At 41.7% G+C, this 16645-nt stretch overlaps 1 protein-coding gene across 2 annotated transcripts in view; it reads left to right on the top strand.

Moving 5' to 3' along the window:
- nalcn (sodium leak channel, non-selective) overlaps window positions 1-16645 on the top strand; it is an 83641-nt gene that overhangs the window by 12752 nt on the left and 54244 nt on the right. For both annotated transcript variants that reach the window (XM_030080900.1, XM_030080901.1), the window contains 3 exons: window positions 1887-2029; window positions 2292-2396; window positions 8618-8704. In XM_030080900.1, coding sequence (XP_029936760.1) covers window positions 1887-2029; window positions 2292-2396; window positions 8618-8704 — 335 coding nt within the window. The remainder of the gene's footprint in view (window positions 1-1886; window positions 2030-2291; window positions 2397-8617; window positions 8705-16645) is intronic.

The following is a 16645-nucleotide window of genomic DNA, read 5'->3' as shown; positions in this document are numbered from 1 at the left end:
CATTGTAACTGACTTTATGGCAAATATCATGTAATTGCCCAAAGAATTAATCTAATATATTGTGATTAAAATTGTGTTTTACACCCCAACTTTGGGCACACACTCAGTCACATACAGTGTGCAGAGATTGACAAACATCCATGCTCATGTATGATAACTGAAAAACATCCCTCCTGTGTGTTGCGATTGTGATTTCATGTCGTATCCATATTGCTGCAAATGTACAGTATATCCTGTTTAGGAGAAATGTGAGAGATGGAAAATTCATGGGTTTAGAGGTTGAGAAAGGAAGCGTTGTGTACACCGGCGTGTAGTAGTTTAGTGTGACGCTGTGCCACTTAGCGGTATGCTGCATTCTTATCAGCTGAATGGGGCCTAAATCCAGTGTCAGTACACAGTGCAGTGCCCCTAATCTTTAAATTGCTGTGAAGGAGAGTGAGAGCTTAACAGTGCTTCTCAGTGCACACCTCTGTTCAGCCTGAGATGTGCTGGACTGGAGGTGGGGACTCTTAATATGGCATATTCACTGTAATTTTTATATGTATTAGCATGTCATTAAACTATAAATATCCACGAGGCTTGCCAGACAAACCCTGGTTTTTCTTTTTTTGGGCGTTTATTGCTGGTGTTGTACTAATGGTGTTCACTCCTTTCACAAAGATGCACTGTTGAAATGTTGCTCTGGGTCTGTTTCTCTCACAGGTATTTTAATATGAGCTGTTTCATGGGGCTTTCAAACACTCTCTCCTCTTGTTTGCACCAAGCATCTTGCTCACAGTTGTAGTATTCACCCCTTCCATTTTCTCACAGCAATGATATTCACACCTACATTTGTAAAAGCGAGTAATCACCACCCGTTTTACAACCTTGTACTGAATGTTCTCATTTATACGTTATGCAGCTTTGTGTTCTCGGTGTGTGTAGCACACTTCTGTCTCAGAATGATGGGTAGCTTTTGTTCCTTGGAGGTGATGTTATCCATATCAACCGTATTGACAAGCAACAACACAGACACAGTCATATTTGTCAAAGTGTATTTGATATATGTGGGGAGAAAAACTAGGTTGCCTGCGCCTGTTTGAAGTGTTGTTATGGATCTTTTTTTCCTCTCTCGGGCGTATTCATGTGAGCTGATTCACAGAGCTTCAAATCCCTTTGTCCTCTTGTTTTCACCAAATAGTTCTCAGCATGAAAGTGGCCCATTTCCAAGTGTTCAAAGAACTTCTCAGTGGCTTACAGACAAGTGGTATGCTAGACTTTCAAAACTGTATCAACCCACTCAGTTAAATGTCCTCTACTTTACGGAGTCTTTTTTTTTTTACTAGCTGTTGTTCTCTTCTGTAGTGCGAAACCAGAGGAAAGACCATTTGAAGCAGCTCAAATGTAATTGTTTGGAAAACAGCAGCTCAGCATGATCCTTTTCTCTACCCCTTGTTTTCCACCTATGTCGCCTGGACAGTATGCATCTATCTTGGCATTTTTGGTACCTTTTACTATCATATTGTATACTGTATGAGTCTAGTATAACCACTAATGCACAGTCATGCGTTAAAGATAATTTTGATCAGTGTAATTAGTCTGCAGAACCCTTGAACTTCTAACTCTCTCTTCCAGAGAGTTTTTTTTTTTCTTTTTAAAGAAACTCAGACGGTGTATTTTCCATCTTGTAAGCTGTCAGAATGTGCTTTCACTATAGATGAAAAGTGAAGCTCAAGGTATTCTCTGCATGAAAGGCTCGATCTGAGGGGAGCCATGATAATTGGTGTGAGGCTTGCAGGCATCTTTGTGCTAAGCAACGGATTGATACAGACACGTTTGTTTGAACAATCTCTGTTTTTCATCTGCCTGCCTTGTCTCTCTCACTCTCCCTGTCTGTCTGTTTTCAGGTACCAGTATCTTCACGGTGTACGAGGCTGCGTCCCAGGAGGGCTGGGTGTTCCTTATGTACAGAGCCATCGACAGTTTCCCTCGCTGGCGCTCCTACTTCTACTTTATAACTCTCATCTTCTTCCTGGCCTGGCTTGTCAAGGTTAGAGTCACATCCTAATTTACTGAGCTGGCATAGCACAGGCGAAGTTGGAAAAAGGTTTTGGTGTTGAACTAAATGAGCTGGCATCACCTAATCTCCGCCTGTTCCCTCTCCCATGGGCCAGACATAACAACTCTCCCCTTGTTAGTGGAATACTGTTCTCTGGCTAATGAGAGTGTGAATGTAGTGTCAGGGTGAGCGCGAGGAAGCTGAGAGACTCACCTTCATTTGTTCTTTTTCCCCGGCTCTCTCCCTTTCCCAGAATGTCTTCATTGCAGTTATCATTGAGACATTTGCTGAGATCAGAGTGCAGTTTCAGCAGATGTGGGGGTCGAGAAGCAGCACCACCTCCACAGCTACAACACAGGTATAAATACTGCGCGCACACACACACACACACACACACACACACACACACACACACACACACACACACACACGAGACAAACAATTTCTTGAAGACGGGCTTTTCTAAAAAGCTGGATGTCAGAACACAAAGAGTGAGAGCATGGGTTTATTAACGTTTATCAAAATGAATTGAATTGAAAAGTGCACAACAGGACTTTTTTGTGTGTTTTGGAAATGTTGACATTTTGGAGATGTCCATATGTTACATATGTGACATAAACTGGGTGTCACCATGGTAAGCACCGGTGCTTACTGTAGTACTCTTACAGATATAAGTGATTAGACACAAGGCAGATGCCAGGTTTTCTTGAAGATATATTCTCTCAGAATTCAGAACAAAAATATATTGTCAAATCAAAAATATATGGTGAAATGAAGTGGCCCGTGGCGTGTTTCTTATGGATGCAAATGCATAAAAGGAGGGCAGATTACTCCTCTGCTCCCCCACCCCCACCACACACAGATGCACGCAGCCAATGCAAGTCTTAGTGGTGTCAAGTGCAATGACACAGTGCTGTTGGAGTTGGCACAAGAAGCTGGTAGGAGAAGCTTGGCTTGGCACTGTGGAGTTTTGCAATGGTGTCTTAGATATGGAAGAGGAGAGGTTTTTGGGAGGCAGCTGAAAGAAAACATGCTGTTGAGAAGAGCAGAAAGCAATGCGTTCTTACCTTTTTCTTTGTACTGCACATAAGAAGTTAAATGCCACACCTTTTGTCAAATTACTAATGAAAGAGTAAGTAGGAGAAGCTCCTGCAGTAATCAGTCTCATACCTCAGCAAGTGCTGAGGTACTAAATACTATTAGGTAAGCAAATTTTGTAAAGGTTATGAAAAAATGCTTGTCTCATAGCTACATGTTTGGAAAGTTTGTCACATTTTATCTGCATTTTGCCCATATTGGATGCTTAATACCCAGTTATAATTACCTCCAAAAATGAGATTCTTTAACGGATATCCCAACTCAAATTTTGCTTCAGTGCTTATGAAAACATTGCACACTGTTTTTTTTCTGTCACTTCCGATGAATTACTATGAGATCAGGCTGCAAAAAAACACATAGATGGAGGTTAATGAGAAGCACTGAGGGGTTTTATGGCCTAGAGGGATATTTATACTCTGGCTGACAGGAAAAAAACATAAAAACAAAGGAAAAAAAACAACAAAAAAAAACAGGGTTTTGGTTTAATTGGTATCTTCACACTTAAGAGTCACATCTCCTCAAGTCTGACCAATCAGCAGTCCTGTTTGCAGCTGTCCATCGAGGCGTTGGAAAGATGGTCACTCTAGTTTTGAATGAGCTCATTTTCCCATTGATTTGACAAAAGTTTGATTGCCTCATCCACACTTCTTACAGATAGATCGACAGAGAGGGTTGAGAGATGGCTTTGAAGAAGACAAAATCAAGGGAGAGAAAGCAGTTTGAGAAACGTTTGATTTATGAATACATTAGAATTGAAAACAGGAATGGTAATGAAGCAGAGAATGATAAGTGCTGCTTATTTCAAAGCTGAATGTCATGAAATACAAAAGAAAGACTTGTATAACACTATTAAAGGCTTTAGGTATGAGAATAGCTAATTAGTACACAATTAAATCGCCAAATTATAAAGACTAAAAGGACACGAGATGAATGAATGTGTTTCAGATATATTTTGTTTAGAAAGAAAAGTCATCATCACTGGCTTGTCAGATCTAACTGAGTGATACCTGAGGTTAAATTGAATGTGAAATCTCTTTAAAGCACTAAGGAAGTAGTGTTCTGCCAAAATAAGATTGGATTGTATTTGTTAAGAAGCCCACTGCCCTTTTCTAGACTTTAATGAGTTCTTTATCTATAATGGAGTTGGCCTGACAAGCAGTTAAGTATTTTTTGCTGCTGCTACTCCCTCTCAATTTTAAAAGAAATACATCATGTAAGGTCATGAAACAAAACCTTTGTGACTTCAGTCATTAAGCTAAAGAGGATTATTATATTTTTTAAAAAAAAGTGTTTCAACTCTAATTTTGTACGTCAGGTTTTCTTGCCATTGGCTACCTGCCATTCCAGTAGTAAGGTGGAAATGTATTGTGGCTGTCTTTGCTGCACTGATTTTAACTGGCAAACAACACACATTTCCAAATATCACAGCCGCATAGTATTTGGGGCACAATGGGATTTATTGTTTTCATTGGATTGCAGTAACGATTGCAGCCATAAATCGCTCATTAGGCCTGTCAGAGGTTTATTTTAAATTGTAAATCTGCTGCCCATCATTGCCCCCTTTATGCTGGTGCTGGTTGGTCTGCATTGTCTACAAGGAGACTGTGCCGCTGGTACATCTTAATTTATAAGGTTCTCATAGGTCTGTTCCCACCCTATTTGATCTCTTGCATTTCACAGTAAAGTAACCCCAATCACTGTATAGGCCACATTTATAAAGCTTAGTTTTACTTGGATTATCCAAGGCACAAACCAAGGTGGTTAAGAGAGCTTTTAGGTTGTGTGCCCCTTTCAACTGGAAAATGCTCCAAAATAAACCGAAACTTAAAGACCTTTTACCTCTGGGTGAATTTGAAGTCCTTATAAAGGAATTAGAGGCAGAATCTACTTGCAGGTGTTCTTGTTTTCCTAGAAGTTTGTCACATGGCTCACTCTCATATTGTAAATCTGTTTTAAATTACATTTTTTTCTCCTATTTTGTTTGTGTATTTTGTTGGTAACCGCCAACTTTTACCTGTGTGCGGCTGCCTCTTGGCCAGGTCACACTTGAAAAATACATTTTGAATCTCAATGTGGTGTCACCTGGTTAATAATGAAAAAAAAAAAAAAAAACGTTTTCATTTTCAAAAGCACAAATTTAAAGGACAGAATTTATGTTGTCTTTTATTTATAGCCCCCAATTTATACCCTGAAAACTTGTTTGTCAAAACATGAGTATTAATAAATCATTTTGCATCAAGGCTACACATGTACAACTACTCTCTCCTCCTAGTTTATGTTTTTTTAATTTACAGCTTTGAAAGTGCATCACTGTATTATTGGGTAAAGTACTGCAGTATTGAGTTGTGTTTTTCCCTTATTCTGAGTGCAAGACAAAGTAGTCCCTCAAATTAGACTTCCTTTCACACAAATCAGACCAAAGTGTGAGTGTTTCTTCCCAAAGTGTATTTTTTTTTTTTTTTTTTTTTTGTATAATCAGAAAATAGTGCAGTTATTGTTTTCCGTTGCTGAAGGGCCTTTCCTGTATTCGGGCTGGCACCACTGGCATGGAAACAGAGTTATGACCTTGAAAACAATTAGCCTTTTCTGCCACTATCAAATTTAATTATAATCACTTCGTCATGCCCCAATCTTTATCTTAGCGGGGGAAAAAACTAATTAGCTGGAGCGTAACACTTAACTGTCAGTCACAGAGGCTGAAACAATATGCTTCTTTCCTCATGTTCCTTAGAGAGGACTGAGGTGGTCCTCGGGGACAAGACCCATGCCACACCCCTCGGTCCTCGGTCCCTTTCTAATGTCTTGGATACTAAACAGACTTGGGGAGGCTTCTTAAACAGATTATACCCTAAAACCTGACCGTGTTGATTAAATGACAATGGATAAATCCACTTTTGTTCCAGGCTTTTTGTCATGACTTGACTTTTGATGAGTGGTGCCATAATTAGTAAGGTGGATGTGCGGTGGAATGATGTCAGCCCTGGGTGACTGAGGCCAAGGTTATGGATGTCATTCTCTAAATATTAAAAACTGCAATGATAAAAGCTGTGGAGGGCAGCGGAGTCTTGCTCAGATGTGACACAATATATGGTATCCAGAAGACAGGCATGTGACAGAGTGTAAATGCACTGAGGTTAAGGTACAATATGTGATTAGAGAATAGGAGGAGGAAAGAGGAAAAATGGTTGGTTGAAGGATTTGGGTATGCATTAGGAAATATCCTGCTATTTATAATCAGTGTATGGTGACATTGGCAGTAGTTCTCTTGAAACTAAAATTCCACTTGCATATTGTAATTATGTTAAAGCAATGCTTAATGAGACCCAGCAATAATGTGCTTCAAATATAGGTTAAACATCTATTTGGGCAGTGATTTAACTCACTGATGACTGCATGGACACATGTTTGCTGAATGTCAGAAACTAAGAAACTAAGAAAAGAAAACTCTTCCTCTGATTGGATTTGTAGAATGATCTTCTTGTGTCCTCATGTGTCCTTTGCTCCTGTCTACTAGCTTGGCTGCTGGCTCACTGTGTAATACATGTTACCAGTGGTGTTGTTAGGCCTGGGCGTCTGGGGCTTCAGCTCTGGATGTTTTAATGTTTCTTTCATTTGGAAAAAGTTGGCATTGTAATGTAGCAGAGTGGAACTTTATTTTGGCGCTTTGGCCAAAAGGGGGACGTAATAAAATGGTGCACAAAAAGCAGCACACATGCTCCCACTGGCACAGTAGCTTCAAGACCAGAGGAATGATGAAGAAACAAGCAAGTCCTCTCAACTTTTTTTTTAAAGAAGAAAAAGTAGGAAAAGTAAAGGTAGCCAAGCAGTCGACCAATCAACATTGTGAATTCGAAAAAGTGATTTATCTAGTGTTAGAATTTATATAGAATAATATTCTGTTTCCCCCTCAACAGGTAACTTATAAGTTATGAGTGTGAATATACATTAAAAAGCTAGGGAGCACAACCTAAACCAACTTTCTGGAAAGAGCAGGTTCTTCATCATACCTCTTTCTCTTTTGACAGTACACACACATCTCCTTGTGTGTGTGTGTGCATGTGTGTGTGTGTGTGTGTGTGCTTCCGTACAAAGTCTTTTAGCAAATAATAGCCTAAATATCCTGCTTCTGATAGAGCCTTATGTCTCATGTTTTTTATTTACTGCGATTTACCTGGCATAGTAGAACAGTCAGTTAACAGCTGGCAACGAATGCCTGTCTGTTACAGATACACACCTCCCCTAATAAATTTGGCAGTGACTCGCTTGATCTCTTCCCAGTTTTCACACATCTTAATTATAAAGGTTTGAAATTTCTGCATGATGTAGAATATTGTGAAGAAAATAGAATGATTTCATTTTAAGAAATCCACATATAGGCCTAGTATTTTTTTAGCAGAATGAACAATGTGTGTAGGCCCAATAAATAACACCTGGATATTTTAGTTACTTTCTATTTTTCGTAAACATAATAAGGCTGGCAGACTGTATTGAGCCAGAAACCTCGGCACTAAGTACCGTAATGATTGTACTAGACTAGGAAACAGTAAAATACACACTGTGCTATAGGAACAATCTTATTTAAAAGTCATTACAATGTTAAAAAGAAGCATAAACTTGATTCTTTCCCGAAGAGGCTGACGTTTCAAGGTGTGTCTTCCTCAGATCACTGAGCTCTGTCTGTCTATTTTCCTGTTTCCTAGTCTGATGTTAATGAATTGTAAGTTGTGAGCACCTCTCATAATGAAATGCAATTGGTATAGAGTTTATAATAATAGCTTTTGTACTTGGCAAATGGTTATTAGCAATACCCAGTGATTCACCAGGTTAAACCGCTCATGTGTTCAGATCTGTATAGCGCCGCTGTGCGTCACATATGTGAATTCTGTCGGACACCTCCAGTGGTATGAATCCAGAGCCCTGCCATCGCCATGTTGTTGCTCTGGCAGCAGGTATGGCTCTTGTTGGTTAGACACAGAGGAACAGTGGAAGTCACACTCCTTGCTTCGTCAGGAACACAGCTCTGTGTGCCCCGAGTGTGTGTTTACTAGGAAGATGACATGGTTCTTTGGAGCTTGGTGATCTCTAAGTGTAGCAGGAGCCTATCCAAGAAGGTGTTTATGAGTATGTTGGTGTATTTATGTAATTAAAGTATGATTGTTGCTCATCAGTGGACCATCTGTCTCATGTGTTTGGAGTTACTGGCGGTGATATGGGTTTGTTTTTCTTTTCTGGTGTTACACCTTTAGGCTTATATACTGTATTTAGCTGCTGGATGTGAAGTGCTGTATTGTGTGTGAACGTGCATTTGTGTGCATGTGAGTGTGACGCCTTCAGCTTTTTTGTAGCCACAGATGTTTCATGAAGATGTAGCCGCAAGGTGTGTGTGTTTGAGGTATATCTAGTGCATTTGAGTGCGTTTGTGTGCGTGTGCGTGTGTGTATGTGTGTGTATTGCCCCTCATGTATTGTCCTTGTGCCACAGATGTTCCATGAAGACGCTGCTGGGGGATGGCAGCTTGTAGCTGTGGACGTCAACAAACCACATGGGCGAGCGCCTGCATGCCTCCAGGTAAACACACCAGAAATAATATTCTGCTGATGCCACTCGCGCATCGCGTCTCACACCCACACACATAGACACTCACATACACACAGTTCAGACATACGTGTCAGACTGAACACTTGATGAAACTTTGCGTAATTACAAATATGTCAAGCCTGTGGGAAAGCATCCAATAAAATTGAAAGTGAACAGGCATCACCACTCGAGCACTCACTTTATTGTGCACCTTAGATAAACTTAAAGTTGTCTCGACTACAAAAGCTGAATGTGTTTGTGTGTGTATCACCTGCTTCCTTCCCGTTGCAATCCCTTGTTTGACATTTGGATGCTTTGTATTAGTGACAAATCAGTGAACTCCATCCATTCAACAAGTGTCACCGACGCATGCAGTGTCACCTCATTGTTTTCACATTTCCGCCTGTCTTCAACGGCTGTGTCAAACAACCAAATGATGGGATTTTAAATAAGAAGAGGCTCACATCGCATTTGATGTGTAGAACTGCACTAATGATGCTGCTCCGGTGACAGATGAGTTTTAAATGACGTCTAAATGATGGATGCTGCTGTTGGCTTTGTGGTTGGTGTGATCTAAATGGTTGGGCTTTAAAGATAAGCTGAAAGCAGCGGGTGTTGCTTACAGCTGTCCCACTGTTGATAGCGATGTGGTGTAAAAGGCCAGGCTCTCGCTGTGTGGCACTGCCAACAGAGTCCACGGTCAGGAGAAAGGGAATCGCTGTTGGCGAAACTCATAGGGAGAGAAAATACCATTTCAGAGCGTCAAGCTTCAAGGAGCCACACACAGAAATGCATAGAAACACTCTGGGAGTGCACGCACATGCACACAAACACACACATACACATACAAAAAGGAAGCGGGAGAACACACAAATAAAAATAGAGAGCGATGGGGAGTGAAAGAGGCAGAAAAAAGTGAATACTTTGACGAAGAGAGAAAAGAGAGGGAGAGAGTGAGTGAGAAAAAGAGAGAACATGAAATATGCAGTATTCCCAGAAGAGCAGCATGTCCCCCAGAGCCATATCATCAGTCGGAGGAAGGATCCAGACGGAGGGATAACCAGAGGGATAAACACGCCTGACTTCCCTCTGAGCCCTGTGCTCCATTACATGCAAACACCCAAAGACTCCTTCATCTACCTCATTTGCTCTTACCAGAATAGCTATTAACATCTTTCACTGCCAACGTTGAGGCCAGCCACTGACAGGAGTGGGAAGGGTTAACAGACAGCGAGAGACAGAGACGGCGGGGACGCAGACTTTGTGGGGCAGACTGCCCGTGAGACGGGACGGTGTTGCGCAGCGTTTTAGTGGGTCAGTGTGTAGAAGGACTCACACCTCCATCACTCCAAGCATCTCAGCCCTGGGCAATGGCCCAGCAAGTGTGATTGAAGTCTCCTGTCGAAGAGAGGCTGATAGATGAAGACCATGAGTCCACCAGAGAGGAAAAAGAAATAGAAGGGAAAATTCCTCTTTTCTTTTTTCATGATAGATAATAGTGGCAGGGAGTATATTTCATTTTGTACGGTTTAATTCATCTGTGGGCCAGTCTTACGAGAGACATTTATAGCCACACTGTGTCAGTGATACAAGGTCACACACCAGCCACATGTCTATAATGATTATTAAATCCTATTATTTTGCTTTCATTGTTTAACTTCCACATACATTAATTAAGTAGAAGATGCTATTGATTAAATGATATATTTCATTTTATTGATCCTCCTTTCATTTTCCACCACAGCAACCTGAATTAATATCCTCTCAAAAAGCTTCCAAGTGTTGTTATTGATTATGTGACATCATTTGGAGGTGCTAGCACAAACACTTCATTATATGAGGGATGTCTTCATTTCCGTACAAACAGCTCCACTCGTTACCATTTATGTGCTGCTGCTCTCAATATTCCTGTTGCCTTTGACATTGTTCACAATATCTACATTGCTGTGCACATCCTAGAAACTTATTTTTTTTTCTCTTTCTCCTTTCTTTGACAATACTTCTGATCTCTTCCCTCCAATAATAGACAGTAACAATAGTCAGCACTTCTCTTTAACTCCCATTGACTGGAGCAAAGTACATTTCAGCCCTACCAGCTGCTCTATAAATTGAAGCCAGCCTTTTCCCCAGCTACCAAGGTCATAACCATCGGTAAATGGACGTGGTACATGAGGGTGTGTGTCTGTCTCTCTGTTTGTCTGTATTTATGTTTGCTGAAGCCGTACAGTCTGCTCTCTGGTGTTTATTGCCAGTCAGTTCCCGGACGCCATAATTGAGATCATGAGAAGACTTGTCATGTTGCAGGGCGAGCATTTTTGATTAATGATGAATACCCTCCCTTCCTCTTTCTGTAAAGCCTTGCCAAGCACCTTATTTCATTGCCTTCTCACCCAGAACAGTAAGGAGTGGTGCTTGCTGAGCAGACAGGTAGACTGAAGACAGACAGGCGGGCAGTGGAGATCCAGCCTACGGGGCCATCTGTGAGTGCAGGGGAAGTGAAGTGTGAGTTTCTGTTCTGCTCTGCCAGGCTCCAGAGTAATTGGCCATCAGATGATTAAAATGTTTTAGGGCTGGCAGGTGGGTGCTACCTACAGACAGCCGGCCTGTGTGTCCTCCTGTATTTCTGCCGCTAGCTCACCCATACCTGTCTGTTTGACCGTCTTTTTAACTGCTTGTCTGTCTCTGGGCATGCCTCAGTGTGTCTGCCCGTCAGCCTGTCCATCTGTCTGACCTGTCTGTCCATTTATGCATGTGTGTGTGTGTGTGTGTATGTGTGTGTTTGTGTCCGTGGATGTTCTGTCGGTGGGTCTGTCTGGGTCCGGTGGGTTGCAGCAGTTGGAGATAACACATAATTGATTAACCAGCTGCTCTTGGAGACAGAGAGGAAACGGCAGCTTCCCCTCCTGAGGTGCTGCAAACCAAAATAGCTTGCATAACAGACCGCATCCTCACTCTTGTCTCTCAGTCAGCCCCATTGTTTTGTACTGTTGTTACTCATGTTGAAGTGGTAAACTTCAAGATCTTTTAATTTATTTTATTTATTTATTTATTCTTAGCACCACCGTTAGTGCTACGTAAGCATTGCTGAGGCGCTGCACCGCGCTCTGCAGAGATCACTTCAAACTTAAAGTCAACATTTTGAAATCAAACTGTGCGCTCATCACTGTGATATCTGTCGGGGGTGCTGTTATCTTTGCCTGTTGGCTCGTGCTAACAACCCAGTTCGTACATTTCCTTTAGGTCCCACCTGCAGCAGGGCAGAAATTGCACACTAGACATCTGTGACTGTGAAGAAGCCCCGAGGCCTCAGTCCACCTTCATGTAATGGAGAAGAAAGCTCTTATTTGTCCCACAGTATTGTAACGATCCATCCTGGTGCTTTTTCTGGTCTGGACGCCACAGATACAGTATTCATCAAGTAATTTAGCACTTTCATAGGTTTCTCAGTGTCGCTCTCCTGATAGCCATATAGACCAGTGGAGGTTAATGAAGCCTCCTATTTCTTTCCCTGCAGGCCTGGTCTCCTAATTAGCCCCCGGTGCTCCTTCAAGCCATAATTATACTGCAGATTGGAACTTGCTCTGAACAAAAATGGTGGCAGACACTCCTTCTTGGTGCCCTCTAACCAAATATATAGGTGCAACCCCAGCCAAAAATCAAGGAACTTAAGAATATATGGTAAAATCTGCAGCTTTTGAATAATCAAAACAGCTATAAAATGACCTTTCTTGGGAACAAAAGGGAAGCCATGATAAATGTGACACAGAAATTATCCATTCGCCGTAATCCAGGAGGAGCAGATGATTAATTTAGACCACATGGCCTCTTGACTGAGAAAATGACGCTGTCCACTCCCACTCCTCTGCCGCGGAGCCTCGGAGCTAAGCACGGTGTGATGGATCACCCAGTAGCTCACTGGGGGATTCTGATGTCCAAGGGAAGGAGCACCTTTTTCACCTTTGCTGACCCTCCCATCCCCAGCCAGAGGTTATCGATTCTCCAGAGCCCACCCTTCCCCCCTCCCATCAAACTCCACCCCTTAGTCTTCCCCAGTAACTAGAGATGTACCAATCCACTTTTTTCAGCTCTAATCTGATTCTGATACCTGCGTTATGATATCAGCTGATATCAATACCAGTATCAGAGCTCTCTTTTCTTTATCATTATTATTATTGTTGTTGTTGGTGGTATTATTTTTGTTTTTAGTGGTATTATGTGTAGGGTTACCTGATGTACTAGTAAGCTGCACTGCTGTTACTAGCTCAATTAGTTGAAGACTAAACGTTTTTTTTTTTTTAAATTGATGTTATAAAAACACCTGGCCTTAATTAATTTTCAATGCGAAGGCAAGTGGAGGAGCAGTACAGGGCAAGCGATGGATGGAGCGGGGGGCTCGTATATGCACATGCCAGCCCGCCCACCTCCTCACACCTCCTGAACTTTTGATGGTGTGAAACCGCTCACCCAGTTGAACAGTCAGCTGACACTAGCTGTTATTTTTTACTGTTATTTTATGTCTAGGTCTACCATGAAAAAGTAAAATTAAACATTGGAGCCAGTTATGGGTTGTGGGCAGAAGACTCGTGAAATAGGAGTGGGAGATCATCAGTTTAATTTTGTTGTGGGAGCAGGAGCACCAAGAGGGCAGGGGTACATCCTGTGATGGCTTCCAGATCTGAGGTTGGTGAATTTCATCATTTGATGGTAGACATAACATAACACACCCAGTGTCTGCTGACCGCTGAACTGGGTGAGCGATTGCTGCACTGCACCATCAAAAGTTCAGGATGGATCAGCTTTGGTCAAGGAGGCGGGTGGGCAGGTGTGTGCATGTACAAGACTTTCTTTCATGGGCTAGCCTGCGTCCCGCTCTGCCAACATCACTTGCCTTACGTTACTCCTCCACTTGCCTCTCACTGTAAATGAATTAAACCCGGGCAATTTTCATCACCCATATAAAAAGCTCAATCAGTTAAGGACTAATGGTCCACCTTTGCATCTAACTCATAGAATTCTGGAAGACCAAAAAATATTGGGACGACTGGTTGTCTTTGTAGAACTGTTTTATTATTAAATTATGCGCTACAACATTTTGGCTATGGGATTAAAAATGCATTATCACATATTTATAATTCATTCATGAAAACATCAGACTATAGAATCTGGGTCAGTATACATGGATCAGTACCATCAGTCTGATATCTGATGAGTGAATTACATCATTATCGGCACTGCAAACCAATATTGGATCAGATCTGTCCCAGCTCTGTCATAGGCGGAAATCCCGGGGGTGACGTGTGCTGCATTTTGTCCGCCTTGTTATCTCGTAGTTGCGGTTGAAACGTGCTTTCCCACGTGCCACTGTAGCAGCCGCCTGCCCTAATTCATAGAACACTTAGAAAAAAAACTGCTCTCAAAGTAATTCTTTAAACATTTGAACATGTCGGTATGACCCATATCAGTTGTCTGTCGATTTCCTCTGTATGCTTTAGAAAGAAATGGACTCAACCCAGAAAAAAAAAAAAAATAGATTAGCAATCAGGAGTGTTGGCACGCAGCGTTTGATCACAAAATTGTGATTTATGGTTATGCTCAAATAAAGCAAAATTTATATATGCTGTTCTTTGACTGTTCAGTGATTTTGGTGATGAGCCATACACCGCTAGGCCTATCTGTGGAGTCTCAGGTTTCTTGGGTAGAATGCCGTAGCAGATTGCTGGAAAACGTGGCCTATATCGGGTGCTTTGGGCATCACTTTTGGGCATCACACACACGCGCACACACACACACACACAGACAGACACACACAGAAAGTTTGTCAAGGTCAAGGCCAGTTTGTCTGGGTGGAAGGAGACAGAGCACATCGAGAAAAAGGAAATTGGCTGGAGAGAAGACATAGTGAGGGGGGAAAGGAAGCATGGGGAGATTAATATTAGTATAGACAATGAATGGATAAGATTTGGGCACACCAAGGTGAATATATGCGAGTTAAGTGGATAGAGAGAAGCACCAGCGTGAGGAAAGACAACAAGACGTGACCGAACCTGCAAGGTCAACTCTCTCACAGAGAGCAGGTCAAGAAAGAGACGTGTAAACACAGACAGGCAGACTGAATCATGCTGTTTGTTTCAGCCAGACTGCAATGCAGCTTGTAACTCATATGCTGAGCAGTGCTGAAATGAAATAAACCAAAATACAAAGAACTCTCTGAGGGACGCACGGGCAGACAGGCGGCGGAGGCAGAGGTGGCAGAGCAGGGCTAAGGATCAAGAGTAGGAGGGCACAGACAGGCAGACCATCATGTTTTATTAAGACCCATTTCCCAGCCAGAGACATGAGTCAGCCTGCCCCAGTCAGAAACGTAATAAGCCGAGGGACTTCCACCTCGCTAGATCCCCAACCCAGTAAAAGTCTACACACCCACTACTTTGGCTTACAGTCTTTGATTAAAAACTGTGCTGATAGCAGAGTTAGCCTTGGATAGCTTTACGTTCTACACAACATTTTGATAATGATTTCTTGAATTATTTTAATCTTGCTTTTCACTGAAAGTTGTACAAAAGACAAGGGGTTTTGATAGAACTTAATCATCATCATAATACTGATAGTTTTGTTTATTCATTGTCAGTAAATGCCGGTGAAGAGACTAGAGAGATAAGTCAACTGACGCGGTGTGTAATCCCACACAGTTCCCTCTTAATCTCAGTAAACAGACTAGAGAAAACTGTAGCAGAAGTTGGAGCCAGAACATGGCCCAGTCTGTTGGTGACAATTCCTGTGTGAATACTCTCACTTGGCTATGCCCTGCCAGCTATGTGCACATGTACTACACGCCAGCGGAAAGAGCATTTGTCCTCCCTGGCAGTCTGAGTGAACAGACGGAGCATGAGGATGCAATCATTAGTCTGTCAGTCTACCTCTCTGTCTCAGGCGTGCTACAGTTGCAGTCGTTGATAACGCACCTGGTGTGACGCACTTCCCTGTCCTTCAGATGTTCAGGACTCTCACTGCATCATGGTGGCACATCTCTTCTGGAGACAGCCAGAGATCTCTTACCTCTTCTGCAGCATCACGGTCTATGTCACGTTGACCATGTACCCTTTTGGTGGAGGGACTGACTTGACTTTGCTGTGCAGTTTAATAAGTTTGATGATAAAAAATCCTTTTATCGTATCTCTTCTACTTTTGTTCTTGATGGCTTGCTTTTACTTTTTTTTATTATCCTTTGTTTTTATTCCCTGCTTTTGCTTTGTTGTGTACTGCTTCTTCTGTTTTATTATTTAATTTGATTTGATTTTATCTTGCAAAGCACTCTGTAAACGTTGTTTTGAAAAGGTACTATTTAAATAATAATAATTATTATAATAAGAATAATTATTGTTGTTGTGAATGCCTTGTTAATAAGCCACAAGGCTGTTGGCTGTTCTTTTTTTCCCCTTGTTTTCTTTTCTTTCTTTTTTAATCTCTACCCACTTTTTTCCGATAAAGTATGGAATATGATTTTGAATATATCCAGGTCTGGATAAGCATGGAAAAAGAAGAGAGAGTATAGATAAGAATTTATGCCTCTCTTTTATTTACAGTTTTCAAAAAGCAGTTTTCGATAAACAAAACAAAAAAAACAAAACAAACCCCCCCCCCACAAAATTCCCAAGATGGGATTGTGCATCCAACATATAAAAATTATGTGGCGAAGAACCCTAAAACAGAGAAAAGAGCACGGTGCAAACTGTGTATGAAATCATTTGACATCTTTAACATGCGCAAAGCAGCTGTCACTAGTCATATGGAAGGGAAAACGCAGTGATGAGGCACCAGAGGCCAGATGCATAAAACTGTGTAGATTCATGTGTGTATGCAAAAAGCCAGAAATATGCATACACATTCTTTCCGTCAGATTTATGAAGTCGTGGGTACGAATGGTTCTGTTTT

This window comes from Myripristis murdjan, chromosome 21 (assembly GCF_902150065.1).
Source record: "Myripristis murdjan chromosome 21, fMyrMur1.1, whole genome shotgun sequence".
Classification (NCBI taxonomy): domain Eukaryota; kingdom Metazoa; phylum Chordata; class Actinopteri; order Holocentriformes; family Holocentridae; genus Myripristis; species Myripristis murdjan.
Note: the sequence above shows the minus strand (reverse complement) of the source record. Positions and strands in the feature narration are given on the sequence as shown.